Source organism: Sturnus vulgaris, chromosome 15 (genome assembly GCF_052056855.1).
Source record: "Sturnus vulgaris isolate bStuVul1 chromosome 15, bStuVul1.hap1, whole genome shotgun sequence".
Lineage (NCBI taxonomy): Eukaryota > Metazoa > Chordata > Aves > Passeriformes > Sturnidae > Sturnus > Sturnus vulgaris.
This window is the reverse complement of record NC_142257.1, coordinates 6,468,741-6,487,107: the sequence shown is the minus strand read 5'-3', so window position 1 is coordinate 6,487,107 and position 18,367 is coordinate 6,468,741. Positions and strand designations below refer to the sequence as shown.

General features: G+C 56.7%; 2 protein-coding genes across 3 annotated transcripts; one reads left to right on the top strand and one right to left on the bottom strand.

The window, feature by feature from the left end:
* Positions 1 to 234: 234 nt before the first annotated feature.
* CCDC69 (coiled-coil domain containing 69) lies at positions 235 to 7,991 on the bottom strand. 2 transcript variants are annotated; one of them, XM_014886993.2, is made up of 9 exons: positions 7,741 to 7,991; positions 2,752 to 2,821; positions 2,178 to 2,338; positions 1,959 to 2,034; positions 1,704 to 1,777; positions 1,368 to 1,469; positions 1,052 to 1,171; positions 720 to 817; positions 235 to 547 (listed from the first exon to the last, which is right to left on the bottom strand). In XM_014886993.2, exons 1-9 carry the CDS (start codon positions 7,786 to 7,788, stop codon positions 379 to 381), a joined length of 918 nt encoding a protein of 305 aa, XP_014742479.1. In that variant the 5' UTR covers positions 7,789 to 7,991; the 3' UTR covers positions 235 to 378. The 2 variants fall into 2 exon arrangements, with proteins under 2 accessions (XP_014742479.1, XP_014742478.2); XM_014886992.2 differs by lacking the exon at positions 7,741 to 7,991 and having other exon boundaries at positions 2,752 to 3,733.
* A 4,541-nt stretch (positions 7,992 to 12,532) lies between these two features.
* Positions 12,533 to 17,442, top strand: GM2A (ganglioside GM2 activator). Its single transcript, XM_014886999.2, has 4 exons — positions 12,533 to 12,838; positions 14,748 to 14,900; positions 15,708 to 15,890; positions 16,001 to 17,442. The coding sequence occupies exons 1-4, from the start codon at positions 12,722 to 12,724 to the stop codon at positions 16,154 to 16,156; spliced, it is 609 nt and encodes a 202-aa protein (XP_014742485.1). The 5' UTR covers positions 12,533 to 12,721; the 3' UTR covers positions 16,157 to 17,442.
* The last annotated feature ends 925 nt before the right edge of the window (positions 17,443 to 18,367 follow it).

Here is an 18,367-nt window from a genome sequence, read left to right as displayed (position 1 = left end):
CTAGTGGCCTCCTCATTGTCCTCATGCCCCGGGGCAGCACTGATGCTGTTTACACTCAGAGCCAAGTGCTGGGTCAGATCCGGCCCAATGCAAGTCTGTGCGTAGTGGCTGACCCCTTTCACCCCCAGACAGCCCCTCACCAGAGGAAGGGGTGCAGGGACTGCATGGGAGGGAGGCCAGAGTCCCTCTGCAGCCCCACACAGGCTGGGGAATGCAGGCTTAAGTGTCCCGTGAAATGCGCCATCACTCCGGTCCATGAGACGCCCCGAGGGCTCGGCCAGCCCGGAGCCCTGCCCCGACCGGGGGGCACTTGTGACAGCAGCCCTGGGCTCGCAGGGCTGCAGGGAAGCCCCGGCAGTCCCCCAGCAGCCGGCGGTGCTACGTGGCGATGAGGGGCACCTCGCCGGCAGCCATGGGGAACGGAGTGCCGTCCCCCGCGTTGAGCACCCGGTACAGCAGCTCCTCCTTCTCCCGGCGAGCCTGATCCAGCAGCTGCGCCTCCTTCTCCAGCGCCCCGCGGGCGGCCTGGAGCTCCTCGGACAGCTGCCTGCGGGCAGAGGGCACAGGCTGCCGGAGCCGTCGGGCCGAGAGCCCGGGAACCCCTCTGCTCCCTGCAAAGCACCCGGTGCCACCACAGGCTGCGGTGTGTTCCCGCACCGCCTCCTGTCCCCCCATCGGAGATGTCACCCGCGCACCGGGTGGGTGGGACCAGCGCTTACCTCGCCATGACCAAGTGGTTCTGGGTGCGAACTTGCAAGTCCTCGTTCTCCTGCTGGAGAGTTTTCACCTTCTCCTCCAGCAGAAGATTCCTCTCCTCCTAGAAGGGGGCATGAGGTGAGGAGGGAGCTGAGAAGCACTTCTGAGCCCCCTGCCTCCCCATTTCAGGTGAAATGCTGCCCTGGTGGCATTGCTTCCCCATCCCCTCCCCACGCCAAGAAAGGAAATGGGCTCCATCCACCTTTGCTCCAGCTCCAGTTTCTGGGCAGAATTTAGGTGGGTAGAGGAGCTGAAAAGAGGAAAACCCATCTGTGACCCCCCTCTTTCAACCTACCACGGTCTCCAGGTGCAGCAGCTTCTTGTCCAGGCCGTGGATGTGCTCGTTCTTCATCTCGATGACGAAGTGCAGGCTCTCCAGCTCCTGCTCCCAGAAGGGGCTGGGGCTCCCGTGCTCCTGCAGGGCCATCACTTGTGTCCAAGGGACCCCAACACCTCCCTGGGACAGGCTTTGCTCCCCCCTTCAGCTCTCCTGTGCTCCCCCCTGGTTCCAGCCCCACCCTGCCAGGGTCCATCAGAGAGGCCCCTTGGCTTTGGGGGCACCCTATAGCAGCACCCCATAGCAGGTCCCATCTCTGACACTCCCCCTGCACCTGGATGTGCTTCTTGTAGTCTGTTCTCAACAGTGACTCCTCCACTCGCTTCATCCTCTCCTGGAAGGATTTCAACTGGGAATTCAGTGCTTGAATTTTCTCCTAGGACAGCCAGGGAAAAAGCAGAATGAGAGGTATCTGGGATTTCTTTCAGAGCCTGGGGACTGCTGGGCTATGGTACACAAATAACACCAGGGCTAGAGGAGCTGGCATGGTCCCTGAGCACACCAGGGACTGAGGTGGCCACTGAAGAACGTGGGGCACCATGGCAGGACCAGCAGATGGTCCTCAAGCCCTCCACAAGTCCCCCCTCCCCAGGGATTTCTCTGCTGGTACCTGTAAGGCTGCCTCAGACCTGTGGTGGGACTCTGTCAGCAGCAGCTTCTCCTGCTCATGTGCTCCCCGGAGCTCTGTGGGAGAACATGAGCTGAGTGCCACCAGGGTGGAGACATTGGGGCAGCAAGCCCCACCTGAGCCCCACAGTGCTGGAGAGCAGGGAACAGCATGATCCCATAGGCAGCCAAAGGGACACTGGCAGTAGCAGGGAGAGGGGAGAGGAGCTGTAGGGAGCCCTACTGCCCTGGCATGCACCTTGCAGGGTTTCTGTGTGCTCTCTCCTCAGGGCATCAAGCTGTTCCTTCAGCTTCAGCTCTTTTCCGTTTTCCACCTGGGAAGCAGTCAGATGAGAAATCCCAGTGTAAGGGATGCAGAGCTTCACTGCTTTGGACTTCCTCACCCTTTCTTAGACCCGTCCTTCTCCCAAAAATGGGAAAGCCCAGCCCAGCATATGCCAGGGAAGACCTGGCTAACCTGGATCTCAATGTCCTGGGAGATGCTCGCAGTGCCTGCCTGGCCGGCATCCCGCAGCCGCTCCTGCTCCTCCTCCTGGCCTTGGAGGAGTCTTGCACTGTCCGTCCGCTCCTCTGGCTGTGCTGCCTTCTCTCCATCCTCAGGAAGCAGGGAGGCATTGGCTGCAATGCAGACACGGCTGAAACAGCACTGGCTGCCTCCTGCTGTCTGGGCTGCCTGCACATCCTGGGCTGCTGAACCTGCCAGTGCCACGGGCCGGGCTCAGCACTGCCCTCTTCCCACTGGAGAAACATCTCCCTCCGTCTCACTGTTCCAAATTAGCACTAATTGGGATGGTGCTGAAAGGCTCAGAGAGGGCACATAACTTGCCAGGTCTCCTGTTCTGGGGATGACCTGAGAGGTCCTCCTGAGAGGAGGGGATGTCATTGTCTCTGGGATGCCCTGTCTGCCCTCCTGCACCAGCATGCGCCTACATCATGCCCATCCTCCCCGGTGCCATGCTGGGGCCTGTCCACTGCTTCCTTCATATCACTCTGAGAAAGCAAAGCAGGGGGAAAATGCCTTTTTTTCTCACCGTTCTCTGTCTTCAAGGCTGAGAGCTCCTGAGAAGTTGATCCTCTCTGCTGCTGGGCTTTTAGCTGTCTCTGGCAGAGAGAGAGGGGGCTGGAGCAGGGAGGAACAGAGTGGGGCAGGTGGCTGCATGCAGAGAACACCCTGCACTGAGCCTGCATCAGGTCTGCTAAAACACAAGTCCCCGGGGAGCAGCACTCCCTCCCCAACCCCCTGCTCTTTCCCAGCCCTGAGTACCCATGGGTGTGCATGTACTGCCCATCAGGCAGTCTCAAGCTCATGCCAATTCCCTGCATCCCAGACAGTTCACCATGTAGCATTCAGCTGGAAAACCTGGGAGATGCTCACAACATCCCGCCGACGTGGTGCTGGTGCAAAATGGGCTCCAGCAACAAAACATTTGGTGGGGGAGAGCAGGCAGCACTTGTCAGGGCTCCAGCTTTGGCACTCCCTTGCCACCCTCCTCCTGTCCTGGGATGCTCAGGTCAGTCTGGTCCCTGGCACCTTACAGCCCCCTAAACACACGCCTCTGCCAGGCCCTTACAGAGATGGGCTTTGACACAGCTGGAGCAGGAGTGAGAAATGAAAAATAACCATAAATCAGAGGCGATAGAGCCCCTGTGCAGGGCTGGCAGCAGGCGAGAGCAGGCGGCGGCCAAGCAATGACCTCAGGAGCGCAGGAATGTGCTGCACAGCCCCGCACTCCCGCACGCTCCCACTGCTGCCACGGCTCTGAGATAACCCAGAGCCGGGAGCTGCCTCCAGCAACACAGCTCCGTGGGATGCCTTCCAGTCCTGCATGGGTTTAATTTAGTCACTTGGAGGAAAAAAAAAAAAAGGAGTGGATATATTTTTATCAGTTGCTGAAAGATAGAAGCAAAGCTTGCAGGCTTTCACAGCTTGGCCTCACTGGCGTAGGGCAAATCTGCTCCCCGATGCCCATCACTGGCATAGATTTGCGAGGGGCGAGAAAATTCACCTGAAGACACCTTGCTGCTCTAAAAATGCCGAACCCTAAGGAAAGCCCTGCTGCCTGCGGGGAGCCGGGACCCGCTGTGCCGGCTGCTCCCCCGCTCGGCCCCGCGCACAGTGGTGCGGCCAAATACAGCCCGGATTAGGGAGCCTGGCTTGGGAAAAAAGCAAGGGAAAGCAAACAGACGTCCCTGTCTCCACCTCCCCTGCAGCCCCCCCTTCTGAAGCTGGAGAGAGGAGCAGTTCCAGAGAGCAGGAGAGCTCCAAGCCTCTGGGAAGCCACGGCTTTATCTTCCCTTCTATGGCATGAGCCGCCGCGGCGTTGAACGTGGCCCAGGCGAGGGAGCGAGGAGGCAGCCGGCAGTCAGAGTTCACAGGGATTGTTCTCCTTGTCCATGTAACTCAGCCTGAACACCTGGGGTGCCCTGGGGTGCTGCTGAATCCTGGCACACCTGACTGCAAAGGGTCCCCAGGAATCCCCGCCTGTCCCCTGACACACCTCATGCCAGTGTGCATCTCCCTGGTATTTAACATGTCCTGTGATGGGTTTTGAAGTCAGGGGGTGGGGAGCAAAGGGAGAGATGAAAGAGGCAGTCGAGGCTCTGCAGTCCTGAGGGCATCATAGCAGTCCCTAAAGGCCCCCTCCCCTAGCCCCACACCCCATATCCTCCCCTTTTTTCACCCAACAAGGCAAAGACTGTGTAGGAGGACCCTCCTGACACAGGGGGGTGACACTCAAGATCTCAAGAGTTTTGGATGACCTCAGCAGAGCTGAGAGCAGGATGGTGTTACCACCTCCAGGAGGGACTCCAAACCCCCAAACCAAACCACCTCTGCTGCATTTGTCCTGCTCAATGGCAAAAGTGATACCTAAGGACAGAGAGTCCAGGGCTGGTCACCTCCACAGCACAGGCAATGTCCCCAGCACAGATCCAGGGTTTCTTCACCTCTCTCCCACACCCTAAATCCAGTGGGATGGGACTTCAGAGCCCCTCAGCCTCTAAAGGAAGATGATTTGAGACGTCTGCACTGAACTCAGAAATAGCTGAAGCAAGCAACAGGTTCACCAGCATCAACAGAAATCTAAATCCTTGTCCTGAGGCTATGAGTGAGGCACCTTACTACCTCTAGGAGCAATTAAAACAGCATCTAGAGCTAATTTTAGTCATAAGCACTCAATTGTCCCTTGGGAGAAAAGCTCCACCTCCAGCAAAATTTGAACAGCAAAATTTGGCCAAAAGCTCTGAAAGATGGAGGGACTTTCCACTGTCACTTCCAGAGAAACTTTGTGGCACCCAAACCTCTGGTATTGCATTTTGGAGAGCTGGAAAATCATCCTGGAATCCACTGTATGTGGAAGGAGCAGGCTGGGAATTGCTCCAGCTGGAACAACTTTGGCCAGGGGAAGAAGCAGCCTGATACATCCTGCAGGTGGGGGCCATCCACAACGTAGCTTATCCTGTAAATTCTTGGAAACGTCTGCCAAAAATACCTTCCAGCTATGAAAAAACCAAAAGTATCTACATCCTTAGAACTAAATATTTCTAATAGTCTGCAGCAGAACTGTTTATGGATGGATTAACAGGGATTTCTATCAGGACCTGAGTCATCTCCAAGGGTGTTGGGGCATGGAGCACCAGTTCAGAGCAAGCTAGCACAGTGTGGGCAGCTGAGGTGGCTGCAGCCGCTGCTTCAGCTCTTAGCGTGAGGTGGGGTTTTGAACTGTATTTTTCTTCCTCTTTTCCTGTTTTACAAGTACATTAAGCAATTCAACCATGCAACCTAGCAAAGGAAATCACAAAGAGGCAGGAAATGAGTATTTAAATCCTGACTGCTCCTGGGGAGGAGGTTTTGCTTTGTGGCTGTGCAGAAGGGGGTCAGGATTTGGTCCATGACTGTAACACCTCCCAGGACCTGCAGCAGATGCTCAGTGCTGCCAGAGCAATGTTGGCACAGGTCCGTGGGACCTGTCTTTAACCCTGCTGCTGTCTTTCCTCCAGTGATGGTTGTGTTAGGAGGTGATTATCACCTCTCCTACAGTCAGATCTGTGCCGCAGACCTTAGGCAAACACTTCACACTGTTGACAGCCCAGAGTTTTGCATTCTGCCCCTTCCCTGACTTCTGGTGCTACGTACAGTTCCTAGCACTTCAAAATAAATTCACCCCAGCCCTGGAAGGCGGCCAAGCCTCAGCCCTGACCTTTTGGGAAAGCAACTTGGCCTCTCTCACGCCAGGAGCGTGACCAAAGCGCGAGCAGTGACTGTGAGTGGCCAAGCACGGGTGGATGGAGCTGAAGGGGAAGGAAACCCCAGGGACAGCGCCCACAGCTCGGGGCAGGGCTCTTTCTGTGCCTCCCTTATCACCCTGCTGCCCGCAGACTGGTGCCAGGGAAGGATGAGGCGCCAAGGCGCCTTCCCCAGGGCACACAGTGGCTCCTGGTATGTCATCCACACACCAGACCCAGCCCAGCACCAGCTCCTCAAGGTCACCTGAAACCTGGGACTGGCCTCAAAAGCCTCTGCAGCCCCTAGCCCCATTAGAGTCCCCAACCCCATGACTTGCACATGGCTTCTGGCTGGGCTTGCCCCTGGGGTTTGAAGTCTCCCCTAACCCCAAGCAACCTCAAGGGACCAACTCTGCAAGTCCACCCATCTGCAGTAGGAGGTGAAGGTCTCCCATCCTGCCTTTAGGCACTATGGACATGAGAATGCGGCCAGGAGTGGACCCATGCCTGCCTTTATGCCTTTTAGTCTTAACGGGGATTTTAGGTACTACTTTCAGAATGACTTTCAGTCACAGCAGCAGGGCTGTTTTATGGGTAATGACTGTTGGTGACACAGAGCTGAGCAGAGGAGCGGGCAAGTGCAGGAAGGGAGGCGTCTGCAGGCAAATGACAAATTTCCGTGTTTCACTACATGTGGGGCTCTCAACACCTGCGGCCTTGGGGCTGTTGCTTCTCCCTGTCCTATGCCTGTTCTTGAGAGCTCTCAGAGGCACAAACCAGCCCAGAAATATCTGATCTTATGACATAGCAAAGAGTGGGATTTTTTCCATGATGTGGAGAAGCCACCAAGCCTGCAAGTACTGTAAATAAAGGCACTTGGCTGCAGGGCTGTATGAGCTCCGTGCCTGCTCCCCCTGCACATCCAGCAGAGGGTTCTGTGGTCCCAGGTGGCTGGATTCTCACAGCTGGATCTGCAAAGGGCACCCATGCTGGGACACGGCAGCACCACGGGGCCGTCCTGCCTTCCCTCCTTCCCCTGCCACCCTCCAGTGATCACAACACCCAGCATCAGTAAGCAAAAACATCTTCCGAGGTCAATGGTGCGGCACTGGGGCAGCATGATCACATCAAATAATAACAATAATAATGATAATAACAATCAGCAGATAATTTCAGACCTTGCTGAAGGGCTATCCAGTACAGAGCAACGTGCTGAGATCTGAGGGGACTCGGGAGTGTTCCCCTACAGGAATGATGCCTTCAGCACAAGGGGACACAACCTTTGGGACGAGGGAGGATGCTGTGGGAGGCTGGCAGAGGTCTAGCTAGGGGAACTCATCCCTGTCTTCTATGGGATCAGCATTTCCAACAGGCATCATCATCCCAGATGCTGCACCCCGTTAATTATAAAATTCCCGTGATGTCGAGGTGAGCCCGGAGGGGTGCAGGAGGATGCAGGAGGACGAGTGGCTGCCAGCTTTCATTGTCCCCGCTGCCACCTCCTCCACCACAATGCCGGTGGGGTCCCACATAGCCGGGGACAGCCACATCGCCCGGCCCCACCGCTCCCCGGGGCAGGGAGGAACCCACGCCGGGTGCCCCTAACACCCCTCGTCCCCAGCAATGCAAGCAGCACTCCCCGCAAACATCAGCCCCACGCGAGCCCCAACTCCATCAAATCCCGGCAGCGTGTACACTCGGTCCCACCAGAGCCCGACCCCACGGAGCCCCGACGCCACGCGAACCCCGACCCCGAGCGAAGCCCAGCCCAGCCCAGAAACCTCCGCAGCCGCTACCTCGGCACCGACGGGGCAGCAGCGCAGGGCGCTGCCGGTGCAGCCCATGGAGCCCCGGCGGGACCCGCTCAGCCGCGGGGCGCGGGGAGCGGCATCGCCCGACCAGCGGCACCGCTCAGGGACGGGACGGGACGGGATGAGCCGCCCCAGCTGGCAGGCAGAAAAAAATAATTAAAAAAAAAAGTAATAAAAAAGTCGAGCAGCTGCTGTCAGGCAGCGCCGGGAGAGGGTGCTCTGCACCCCCGAGCCGCGGGCAGGGCCCCCGGCCGCAGCCTGCCCGCCCCCGGGGCTGGCCCTGGGCCCCCTCCACCCCGGGGTGTCCCCGCCCTGGGCCGGGGTGCTTCGCGGATGCTCTGCCCCACAGGTCCCCTGCGCTGAGGATGCTCCGTTGTGGGTGTGGGGTGAGGAGAGCAGGATCCCTGGATTGGAGGTGTCCTCTCCTGGGCTACGAGAAAGGGGAACAGGACCCTGCATCAGAGCTAGGGTGGGAGCAGTACCAGCTGCTCAGGGGGCTTCTACTGCTGAACCCACCCCAGCCCCCTTGGGAGTAGGGATGAGAGTGAGAAAGCAGAATCCATCTGGCTTTTGTCATCACCCCATCAAGTTTCAGCTTGTGTGGGGGTACCTGTGGAAAAGTGGTGGATTTGGGATGTTTTTCCTGGCAGGAGCTCTGCTTTGGGGGTCGTTGTGCTGGCTGGAGAGGGCTTTTGATCTATATTGCCTGAGGGACTGCATCCTGTAAACCTTCTCTTGAGCACCCCAAATGCTGGGCCTGGAGCCAGGGTGCCCTTTTCCAGGAGGAAACTCTACACTTTGGAAATGGGTCCTGAACACGCAGGGAAACATACTGATTTGAAAGTGTCCCATCTAAAAGAATAATGTGAGGAAAGGCAGATTTTCCCCAAATGTTTTGATTTTGATGATTTTTTAAAATGCTTTTTAAAAATTATCTTTTTATACATTTCTGAATGACCACACATTTTGACCTGAAAACCTATTGGTGCTACTCAGAACTGCTGAAATAGGAGTGTTTGAACCTGGTCACGAGGCCGTGCCTGTATGGAAACATCGCAAGTTTTGTCAACAAGTTTCTATTCTGACATTTTCCAAATATCCCCTGGGAGAAGTCCAAGCAGCCTGCGGCTCTGGGGATGCCAACACCTTGGCATTTAGCCTGGGTGGTGAGGGAGTGGAGGTGCCTGGTCGTCCTGTCACGTTCGACTTGGAGGTGTTTTTCTTGTCCTGGTAACCCTGGCATGGGGGAAATTGTGAAACACCACTTGGATGGGAGGGTGGGGAAGGCGAGGGGCAGGACCACGATGCCCCAGGTCTCCCTGGGACTGGTGAGACCAGTTGCCTGCGTCCTCTTGGGTGGGTGCTGCTTAACCTGAGTGAAGTTTTGTGAGTCACAGCAGCTTCTGGCATCAGCTCCCACTGCTCAGAAACCTCCGACAGCGTCTCAATTCTTATCTCTCCCAGCACTTCAGAGTGGGGCAAGTCTCCTTCCCTGCATGAGAGTACTTATTTGGGCTGAGTAGATCGTTTGAGGGATAAAAGTGCAAGGTGTTGGTCTCCACCTCTCCAGGGTTAATTAAAAATCCCGGTCCAGACTTCAGAGACTGAAGGCCTACAGGGGCAAGCACAAAGCACATGCAAACTTCTAGGCTGAATTTGCATTGCTGAGGCCATGGCTGCAAAGAGAAGCAACTGTGTGGGCAGCTGATGAGTCTGTACAGCTGCCATCACGTCTTGCTGGTGCACAAAAGTCTGGTAGCTTGCACATGTGCTTGTGGAAATTTCTCCTTTTAACTGTGGCGTGTCGAGGGGGTGCATAAGGATGCCTCCGTGTCACAAAGTGGGGCTCCAGGTAGGATTTCTATTGACAATGGTGGAGAAAAAACAGTTTGGTCACAGCTAGGGTATTGACCCAGCAGGGCAGAACTGGGGCTTGGAGATGAGCCTGTGCAGCAAGGCCAGCTCCAGCACCCCAATCCCCAGCCTCTGCTGCAGACTCTGATGGGACAACCCCGTACTTCTAGAGATCGCTGACTTTTGGAGACACAGCTGCCCAGACCATTTTCATATCCTTCCTTCAGCCTGTGGGTGCATCTGTGAGGCTGCCTGCCAAAAGCCCTGCCTGTGCTATCTCAAAGCTCTCTTATTCTAACTTGATTTTAACAATTCCTCAGTTTCTCCAATCTTTCCTGTGGAAACTGCACGGAATATGTGCCTGCCAGACAGTCTTTCATCTCAGCCCCGCTTTATCCTCCTCTGCCCCAATACACTGAAAACTTGCTCCCTTTTCAGGGCAGCACTTAAACAGCCAGAAACAGCTCTGTTCAGCTGCTTTTGAGCAAAGCAGGGGCTTTCCATGGCATCATAGGGATAACCAGAGCACCCTGGGGATCTGGGGAGCACAAGGACCTGGAGGCTGCATGTAGAAGCCTGGAGAAAAAGGGGACTGCAGTAGTGAGGGGATTTCTGCCCAGTCAAAGACAGGAAAGCAGAGATGGCGTGGTGGCCCCACCTGAGGCAGCTTCAGCTTGTTTTGAAATTTGCCCTAATGTCTTTTTTTGGTGTTATCTTGATCTCTCCCCAGGAATGACAGCAGCTGGAGACATCTCCAGGGTTTTGTCTAGAAAAGTGAGACGAGGAGGTTTTATCACATGCTCACTGAATTACCGTAAATGGGATAACAGCTGGAAAGTCGAGTTAATTTGTACCGATGGTCATTTAAAGTGTTTGCCAAAGCTTATGGATAAGAAAAGCATTTGTGCAAACTGTTTAAGTGTCTCTTGTGGCTCTCTCTCTGGTTCCATCTGGTAAGGACTGGGCACAACAGGATGGGTACAAGGCAGTGTCAGTGCCAGCCCTGCATGGTCTGTTTGCTGAGCGGTTCTGTGAGTGCAGATGGGGTCATTCCTTTTTTTCTTTTTTTTTTTTTTCTTTCCTTTTTTCTCCTTGTTTGTATATCTTATTTTCAGAAACCCAGTCTGGAAAAAAAAATAAAAAGAGAGGTGGAGGATATTTTGCTGGAAGGTTTTTGGGTAATGAGCTGGCCTGTGGTGATGCCTAATGGGTCCTGGTAAAGCTGCAGCCCAAGCAGTGGACAGAGAGTGGTCATGGCTACACCCTACGGCCCTGCTCATCATTTGCAATCTGTTTGCTTTTGTAAATGAGACGTAATGAAGTGCTGGCTGCTTTTTCAATGCAAATCCAAGGTGTTTAGACAGGTCTGCTGAGACCTCCTGACTCGATTTTGCATGGGTGAGATAGCTGAAAAAACTGTTTGGAGAAGTTCTCATGTGTTGGAGCCCAAAAAAAGTCACAGGCTCTTTCAGTGGGGATTTAGGTCACAAGTACTTCTGCCTTGAGGTAGTGCAATGATTTCAAACAATTCCTGTCCTGCCTGTGCTTTTCCAAGCAAAAAGATGTGGGTTAACCTGTTCTTGCAGTCTTTTATTATCATTTTTCCCCCATGGCAAAATGAAGTGGAAAAGGATGGGAACAGGGAAGTGAAACCTTCACTCACAATGGCTGTGGGAAGCAGAAAAGCATGTGATGCCAGGAGCTCGAGGTGAGGGGCTCTGCTCCCCTCCCAGCCCCAAACACAATGCTCCTTCTGTGCCCGTGCCTCTCTCCATTCCCCATGCATCCCTATCTTTCTCCCTGTCCTCCGGCTGCTCCAGGGCCTCAAAGTGAAAACTAATCCCAGGGGATAACTTTCCGCTCCGTTCCGGGTGGGAGGAACGGGCTATTTATTCCTCTCCCTTAAGCCTCGGCAGTGGATCAGCGACGCAGTTGTCGCTGCCGGCTCGGGGTGGGCAGCAGCATCCACCACGTCCCCTGCCTGCTCCCATGGCCTGCCTGCACGCTCCCGCCCGGCCTCGCTGCTAAATAAGGACGAAAGGCTAAAAATAGAGCTGAGATGGGGATTTGGACAAGCCAGGCAACCCTTCCCAGGGCTGGGAGCAATATGGGGAGGCCAAGCAGTGTCTGTGTGCAAGGGAGAGCAGAGCTGACTGTGGGGAAGGGTCTCACAGGTGGCTCCTGACCGTGCTGTGGCAGAGGGAAGGTCTGAGACTTGCCACACTTGTGTCCTGTGTGCTCAGTTGGCTCAGTCCCCTCCGCAGGATAAAAACATCCGTCCACCAAAATATATGGGAAAATCCATGCTACTGTGCCACTCCTGATGGAGGGATACCCGTGCGACCATTCCAGCATGAGGAAAATGACCCGCAAAACAGGAGGTAGGGATGGAAGAGGGGATGTTAAATCCAACATTTTAGATAGACGGGTGGTAGGCGTACTGTGGCAAACTGCTCAGTCAGGGGCTACCAGATGCCAGTGTCCCCTCCCCCCTGCTCATACACATCGGGTTCGAGGGTCTCAAATATCTGAAATATCTCAAATATCTCTGCTCTTCAGCTGCCAGCTGCCCTGTGCCGAGCACGGGGGGAGCGTGGGGGTCCCGGCTAAGACCAGAGGGTACCGACCCTCGCACAGCCGGGGCACCCCCGAATGGGATGTGAGGAGAGCCGCAGCCCTGCAGAGAGCCCCTCCCCTGGGTGTGGGTGGTGAGGAGGTGGTCGTGCTTCCCCCATCGGAGCGGGGTGATGTGTGTGCCCCGGGGTGGTGGGTGCAGCTCCAAGTGCCGGCTCTGGGAGCTTGGGAAAGCGGCGCTTCCCGTCCCAGCATTCCTGCGAGTCCAGTCCTGCGCTTGGCAGAGAAACCGGGGAAGGGAGGGGAAAAAAAAAAAGAAAGCAAAAGGGGAAGGGAAAATGTGAGCATCCTCGGGGGAGGGAGGGGAATCGGGCAGTGGGCCGGGCTCGGAGAGAGGGCTCATCCCCTCTGCTCGGGGCTTCATAGACCGGCCGCTGCCAGCCCGGTCCGACCGAGGCCACTGCTCTTCGCTCGCCTCTCTACCGCTCGGAGCAGCTTCCGGACCCATCCCGGAGCGTTCCCTGCGCATTCCCGGAGGATGCTGTGCGCGGGGCTGGCGCTGGCGCTGTGCGCGCTGCTGCTCGTCCCGGCCGCGCTCGCCGGGCCGCAGCCGCAGCTGCTGGTGGAGCGCAGCGGGGCCCGGCGGCTCAGCAAGGTGAGGAGGACCCCCGCACCTCGCACCCTGCACCCCACATCCCGTACCCTGCACTCCGCACCCCGCATCCCGCACCCTGCACCTCGCACCCCGCACCCTGCACCCCGTACCCTGCACCCCGAACCCCGCATCCCGCACCTCCCTGCCACAGAGGGAGCTGCTGGGGGGACTTGGCGAGGCGGAGAGAGGGAACACTCCGTCATCCCGCTGGCATTGCAGGAGACCAGAAGCGTTTCTTATCCCGTCAGGGTGGAAGATCGCTGGTGTGTGTTTGTGCTTGGGCAGGGGAGTAGGGTCCATGGACCAGCAGCAGCCCCCGCGCTGGGGAACAGTGCTGGAGGTTGGGGGCAGCTCGGAGCAGACGGGATCCAGTGTTTACAAACACTTCTCAATGCAGAAACCCAGAAGCCTCGTCCTTCGACTGATCGTCTCCCAGCTCTAATTTTGCTGCTCCACGAGTCTTTTCCAGCCCAGGTTCTTCTTCCCTACTCCCACGGGGTGCTGGGCCGGGCTCATTAACACGCGCTGATTAAGACACAGCCGATTACCATGTGTAACTCTCACGCGGTGTGGAGGGAAATATTGCAATTTATTTTCCAGGAAAGCTGCGCTTGCCCGAGGGAAGGGAGAACCAGTTGGGAAGGCTGGAGGAGGCTCGGTGGGCACCAATCTGCAGTCGCAGACTGATGCTCAGCTGGAGCCTCTTTACCTGCAAACTCTCGGGCTGGGGGCTCCCAGCTCTTGCTTAGTGTCGGGGTGCAGCCTACCCTTGTCCCGGCTTGTCCTGAGCCCTGTGTCCTGCCCTGGGCTGCTCCCGGCGGGCGAGCGGGATGGTGAGATGGGCTGCTCAGCTGCGTGGGCTGCGTTGCGCCCGCTGGGGCTGCCGAGTGGCACCAGGCAATACAGCCTCCACCGGTTCTGCGGCTGCGAGCAGGCAGGGAGAGCCCCACGTCATGCCACGGGGACACGGGATGCTCCGGCCAAACCTGCTCGGGGAGGGAGCTGGGGCTGGTCTCTTTGCCACTTGCCTCTGGCAGGCTCAGAGCTGCCTATTGCAGACAAGTGCTGCTATCCCTCTGCCTTTGAATCGGAGTGTTTTTACCGGTGGTGGCTGGAGAGGTTAGTGAGACTTGTAGGAAACAAGGGGAGATGTCCCAGCATGACTCTTAACTCAGACAGGACACATAAGAGATGTCCCTCATTCAGGTGACATCTCCTTACATGTGGATTTTCATTATCCCATAGGGCAGTGCTGCTTCCCTGGCTCATTTGTACTCTAGATCAGGATTTGTACTCATTTGTAGATCAGGATCAGGCCCCTGGGGTGTATCAGGCAGAGGATGAGCCCAGCTCATCTGGTCCCCGAGTGTGATTCCTGCTCCTATGTGGAACCAGGTGGCTGGAACTGGTGGATGAGGGCTTGCAACAGCAGGGCTGGTCCTGGATGAGGTGGGAGGCTGTGCCAACCCCACAGCCCCTCTAAGAGGATCCCCCCACACCCCTGCCCAGCATCCCCCTTGACAGTGCAGCCACCTCCTGGTCCCAGCTTGCTCTGACCTGTCCCCGCACACCTTACTTGCTGCCGTTGGCATGAAGGATACATCTTGCCATGGTCACATGTGAAGTGTTTGGAGACAGAGCTCAGGCAAGTTTGGAAATCGAAGCCTGCTAATCCTCTTTGGGTGTAAAGTACATACAAAGGCACATGGACAGAGGGTTTCTGCAAGGTCCTCAGTCTCGGAGAGCTGGGAGTTCAAGAACTGGCATTTGAGGGGGCTGAAGGTCGTTTTCTGGCTCTTTGTGAGCAGATGTTTGGCAGGGGTCAGAGGTGCAGCTCTGGATAAACCTCCTGCAAACACAAGGCATGGCTTGCCCTACCTCTAACTCCTCCTGTCCCTCGGTGCTGCAGGTTGGTGGCTTTGCCTGGGAGAACTGTGGTGACAAAGGGGACCCTGTGGTGCTGCAGAGCCTCTCTGTGGCACCCGACCCCATCAGCATTCCGGGGAGCCTGCGTGTCAGCGCGGCTGTCAAGAGTGGCAAGACCATGAGTTCCCCTCTGAAGGTAAGTGCCAGATATGCCTCTGTGTGGTGAGGGAGAGCAGAACTTCCCCAAACCACTGGCAGCTGCGAAATGCCTGTCACTGTGTACAGGAATGAGCAGCCCTTGGGGAGTGAGGTGCAGAGAGATGCAGGGCTGAGCACACTGGGCTCTGTAAGTCAGAACAGGGCAGCGGGCATGGGGAGACCTGTGGTGGGAGCAGACAGTTCAACAGGAGCCTCCCAAACTTGTCCCTAGGACAGAAACCACCTGAGTTGTCTCATGTCCTGGGAGTGTAATGGCTCCAGGAGGAAGTGAAACCCAAATGCTGTGGGTGCTCCTGGAGGTTACTGCAGCACTTGTTTTTCAGCAGCCAACCTGGCTGCTCCCTCCAAGGACATGCCACAGCGCTGCTCTGGGAGCCTTGGGCCTTGCCAGCTGCCCTGCACCACTTTCGGGGAAGTTTTTTGGAATGAGACAGAACATGTCTCTTGTCCAGTGTGCATGGGCTGTCTTGAGCAATGCTATGGTTTCTATTTGGGACTGTGGGGCGAGTGCTGGGGGAGTGTGGGGCCAGAGCTGCAGGATGAGAGCACCTTTTGGGACAGGCACAGGAGAGAGGAAGGAGGTGGGGATGTGAGGTGTTGGGGAGTGTCAGCTTAAGGGGTCAAGCTCAGGTTGGAGGAAGAGAAACTGCAGATTGAGGTGAACAGAAAGCAGGAGGGCGTTCAGTGACCTCATGGATTGCATGATCAGGAGCTGAGGGAGTTGGCTGGTGAGGAGCTGTGAGTGCCCCACCGGTTGTGCTGGTGCTGAACACCTTCCCTCCAGGCAGTGCTGGTGGTAGAGAAGGCACTGGGTGACCTCTGGATCCAGCTGCCCTGCATCGACCAGCTGGGCAGCTGCACCTACAACGACGTCTGCAGCATTCTCGATGAGCTCATCCCACCCGGCACACCCTGCCCGGAGCCCCTGCTGACCTACGGCATCCCCTGCCACTGCCCCTTCAAAGCGGTATGGCCAGGCCCCGGGGTGATGCTGGCACTGCCAGTCTGCCACTGTGCCCTTTGCTGCTGGGCTGGGCTTTTGGTGACCTCTTGCCTATATGTCCCCTCTCTCCATAGGGCTCCTACTCCCTGCCAGCCAGCGATTTTGATGTGCCTGATGTGGAACTCCCTTCCTGGATGACCAACGGCAACTACCGTGTCCGAGTGGTCATCAGCAATGGCGGGGAGGAGCTCAGCTGTGTCAAACTGGCCTTCTCCCTGCACTCCCACTGAGGAGGTGCACTCCCATCTCATCCAGTTGCACCCCATCCTGTCCCAACCCATGCCTGTGAGGTCCATCCCTGCTGATGTAAGGAGGAGGCAGCCCCTGTCCCCCCACCAGTGCCTCCTTCCCTGCTACACCCAGAGAGGCCCCTTTGGCTGTTCTGCTGTCCCCAAACCCATCACCAGGGTGTCTCCTGCCTGGACAGGGTGGCCTTGGAGCCTAACCCCAGCATGACTTGGGGTTGTTATTTTTTATCCAGTTTCTTTTTTTTTTTTTCTTAATCCTATCAGGGTGAGTTTAGACAAAAACATTCCAGGGAAAAGCAGTATTTTTTGGAGCAGTCTGTGAGGATGAGGGAATGTTTGTGAGTGCTGGGGCAGGCTGGAGGGATGCAGCACTAGTTGCAGAGGGTGTCCCTGCTTCCCACCATCTCTGGCCAGAGCAAGGGGCTGTTTTGCAGAAATGTCTCCAAAGTGGCTGCAGGAGACCTGTCTCCACACAGCAGCTTTGAATCTGCTGTTGCTGTATCCCTGTCCTGCATGGGGAAGCAGCTTGGTGGCATGAGGCACCTGTGAAGGCACCTCCGCATGCCCTCCTGTGGCAAACATCAGGAATGCAAGAGGATGGAAACCACCCGAGGCCCACATGGACATTCCCACCTGGTGACGCTCCCAACAGCAGTAGAGGTTGCTGGTTGATGGCTGTGCTCACTCCAGAGGGGACACAAGGCTGTGATGAGCTGCTGGGGCACAGCCTGGCTCATCTCTTACTCATCTCATTTTTCTTCTGAGCTGAGGCAGGATGCTGCACTTGGGACCATCCTTCCCCTGTGCTGGCAGAGGCACCTAAACAGCAACATCCTGAACGTGGGATACCTGGGAGATGACCATGAAGACCAACAGCCCAGATCCTATTCGGGGGTTGCTGGAGACTGTCATGTAGGCAGGCAGCATCCTTCTTGCTGCAGCTTCGGGCAGGGTGTGAGCCTCTCATCACTCCCCTCTACCAGGTGCCACCAGCCACCCACATCCTTTGCTGTCCCTGCCTGCTTGTGTTATTTAGCCCCTTGATAGGGCTGATCTTCTACAAGCACTTTATATGCCTTAACTGCTGCGGGTGTTTCTCCACCGTGCAGATGTGCTCCCACTGCCTTTCTGTGCCCTCCACTCGCTTTGTTTCACCCTGTGGCTTTAGAAGAAGCACTAATCCTCTGCCCCTGCTCCCCTTCAGTGCCAGGGCAGCAACCTCCTTTTGGGCAGGTTCTGCAGGTTCTTAATAAATCTTTTTATGAGGACGTGGAGCTGGTGCCTCTTGTTGCTGGGAGTTAACTGGAGGTGACATTTATTTCACTGGGAAAAGTGTGGATGTGGGTGTGAGCTGGGGGAAGTGGAGGTGATGGGGTGGAGGCAGCAGTGGAGGATGCTGTGGCCAGTGGAGCTGAGCAGCCCCGATGCCAGTTCCTGAGTGAGGGGCAGGGATGTGCCAATGCTGATTTCTGATGTGGGGACACTGAGACACAGCCATGGCCCAGGGGGCCACAGCCCATGCTGGGGGGCTTTGAGGGTGTGGCTCATCCTGGTGACCTTCTATAACCCTGACAGCTGAATGGCTCTGCAGGCCTGGCCCAAGGAATAGTTCTGCTGTGGGGGATCACAGAAGCACAGAATTAATTAGCTTGAAGAAGATCTCAGTGATCATGACCTCACTCTGTGAGTCCAACCCGTGACTGAACACCACCATGTCCACCACACCATGGTGCTGAGTGCCATATCTAGGCTTTCCTTAAGCAATGATGACTCCACCATCTCCCTGGGCAGCCCATTCCAAAGCCTAATCACTCTCTGTGAAGTCTTCCTAACGCCCAAACTAAACACGCCCTGGCGCAGCTTAACACCATGTCCTCCTGTCATGGCGCCAGTTGTCTTTGAGCACAGCCCTACGCCGCCTGGCTTCACCCTCCTTTCAGGGAGTTGTAGAGAGTGATGAAGCCACCCCTGAGCTTCCTCCAGGCCGAACAAGGTCAGCTCCCTCTCAGCACTCGTGCTGCAGAGCATTCCCCCGCCCCGTTCGCCGCTCGGCCCTCCCGCCTTTCCCCACACGCGGCCTCGGCACCCGCCGGGCTCACCTCGTCCGCCCGCCGCCAGGGGGCGCCGCCGCGACGCACCGACCCCAGCTCCGCCCCTACCGGCCCCGCCCCTCTCGACCCCTCCCCTCCAGGC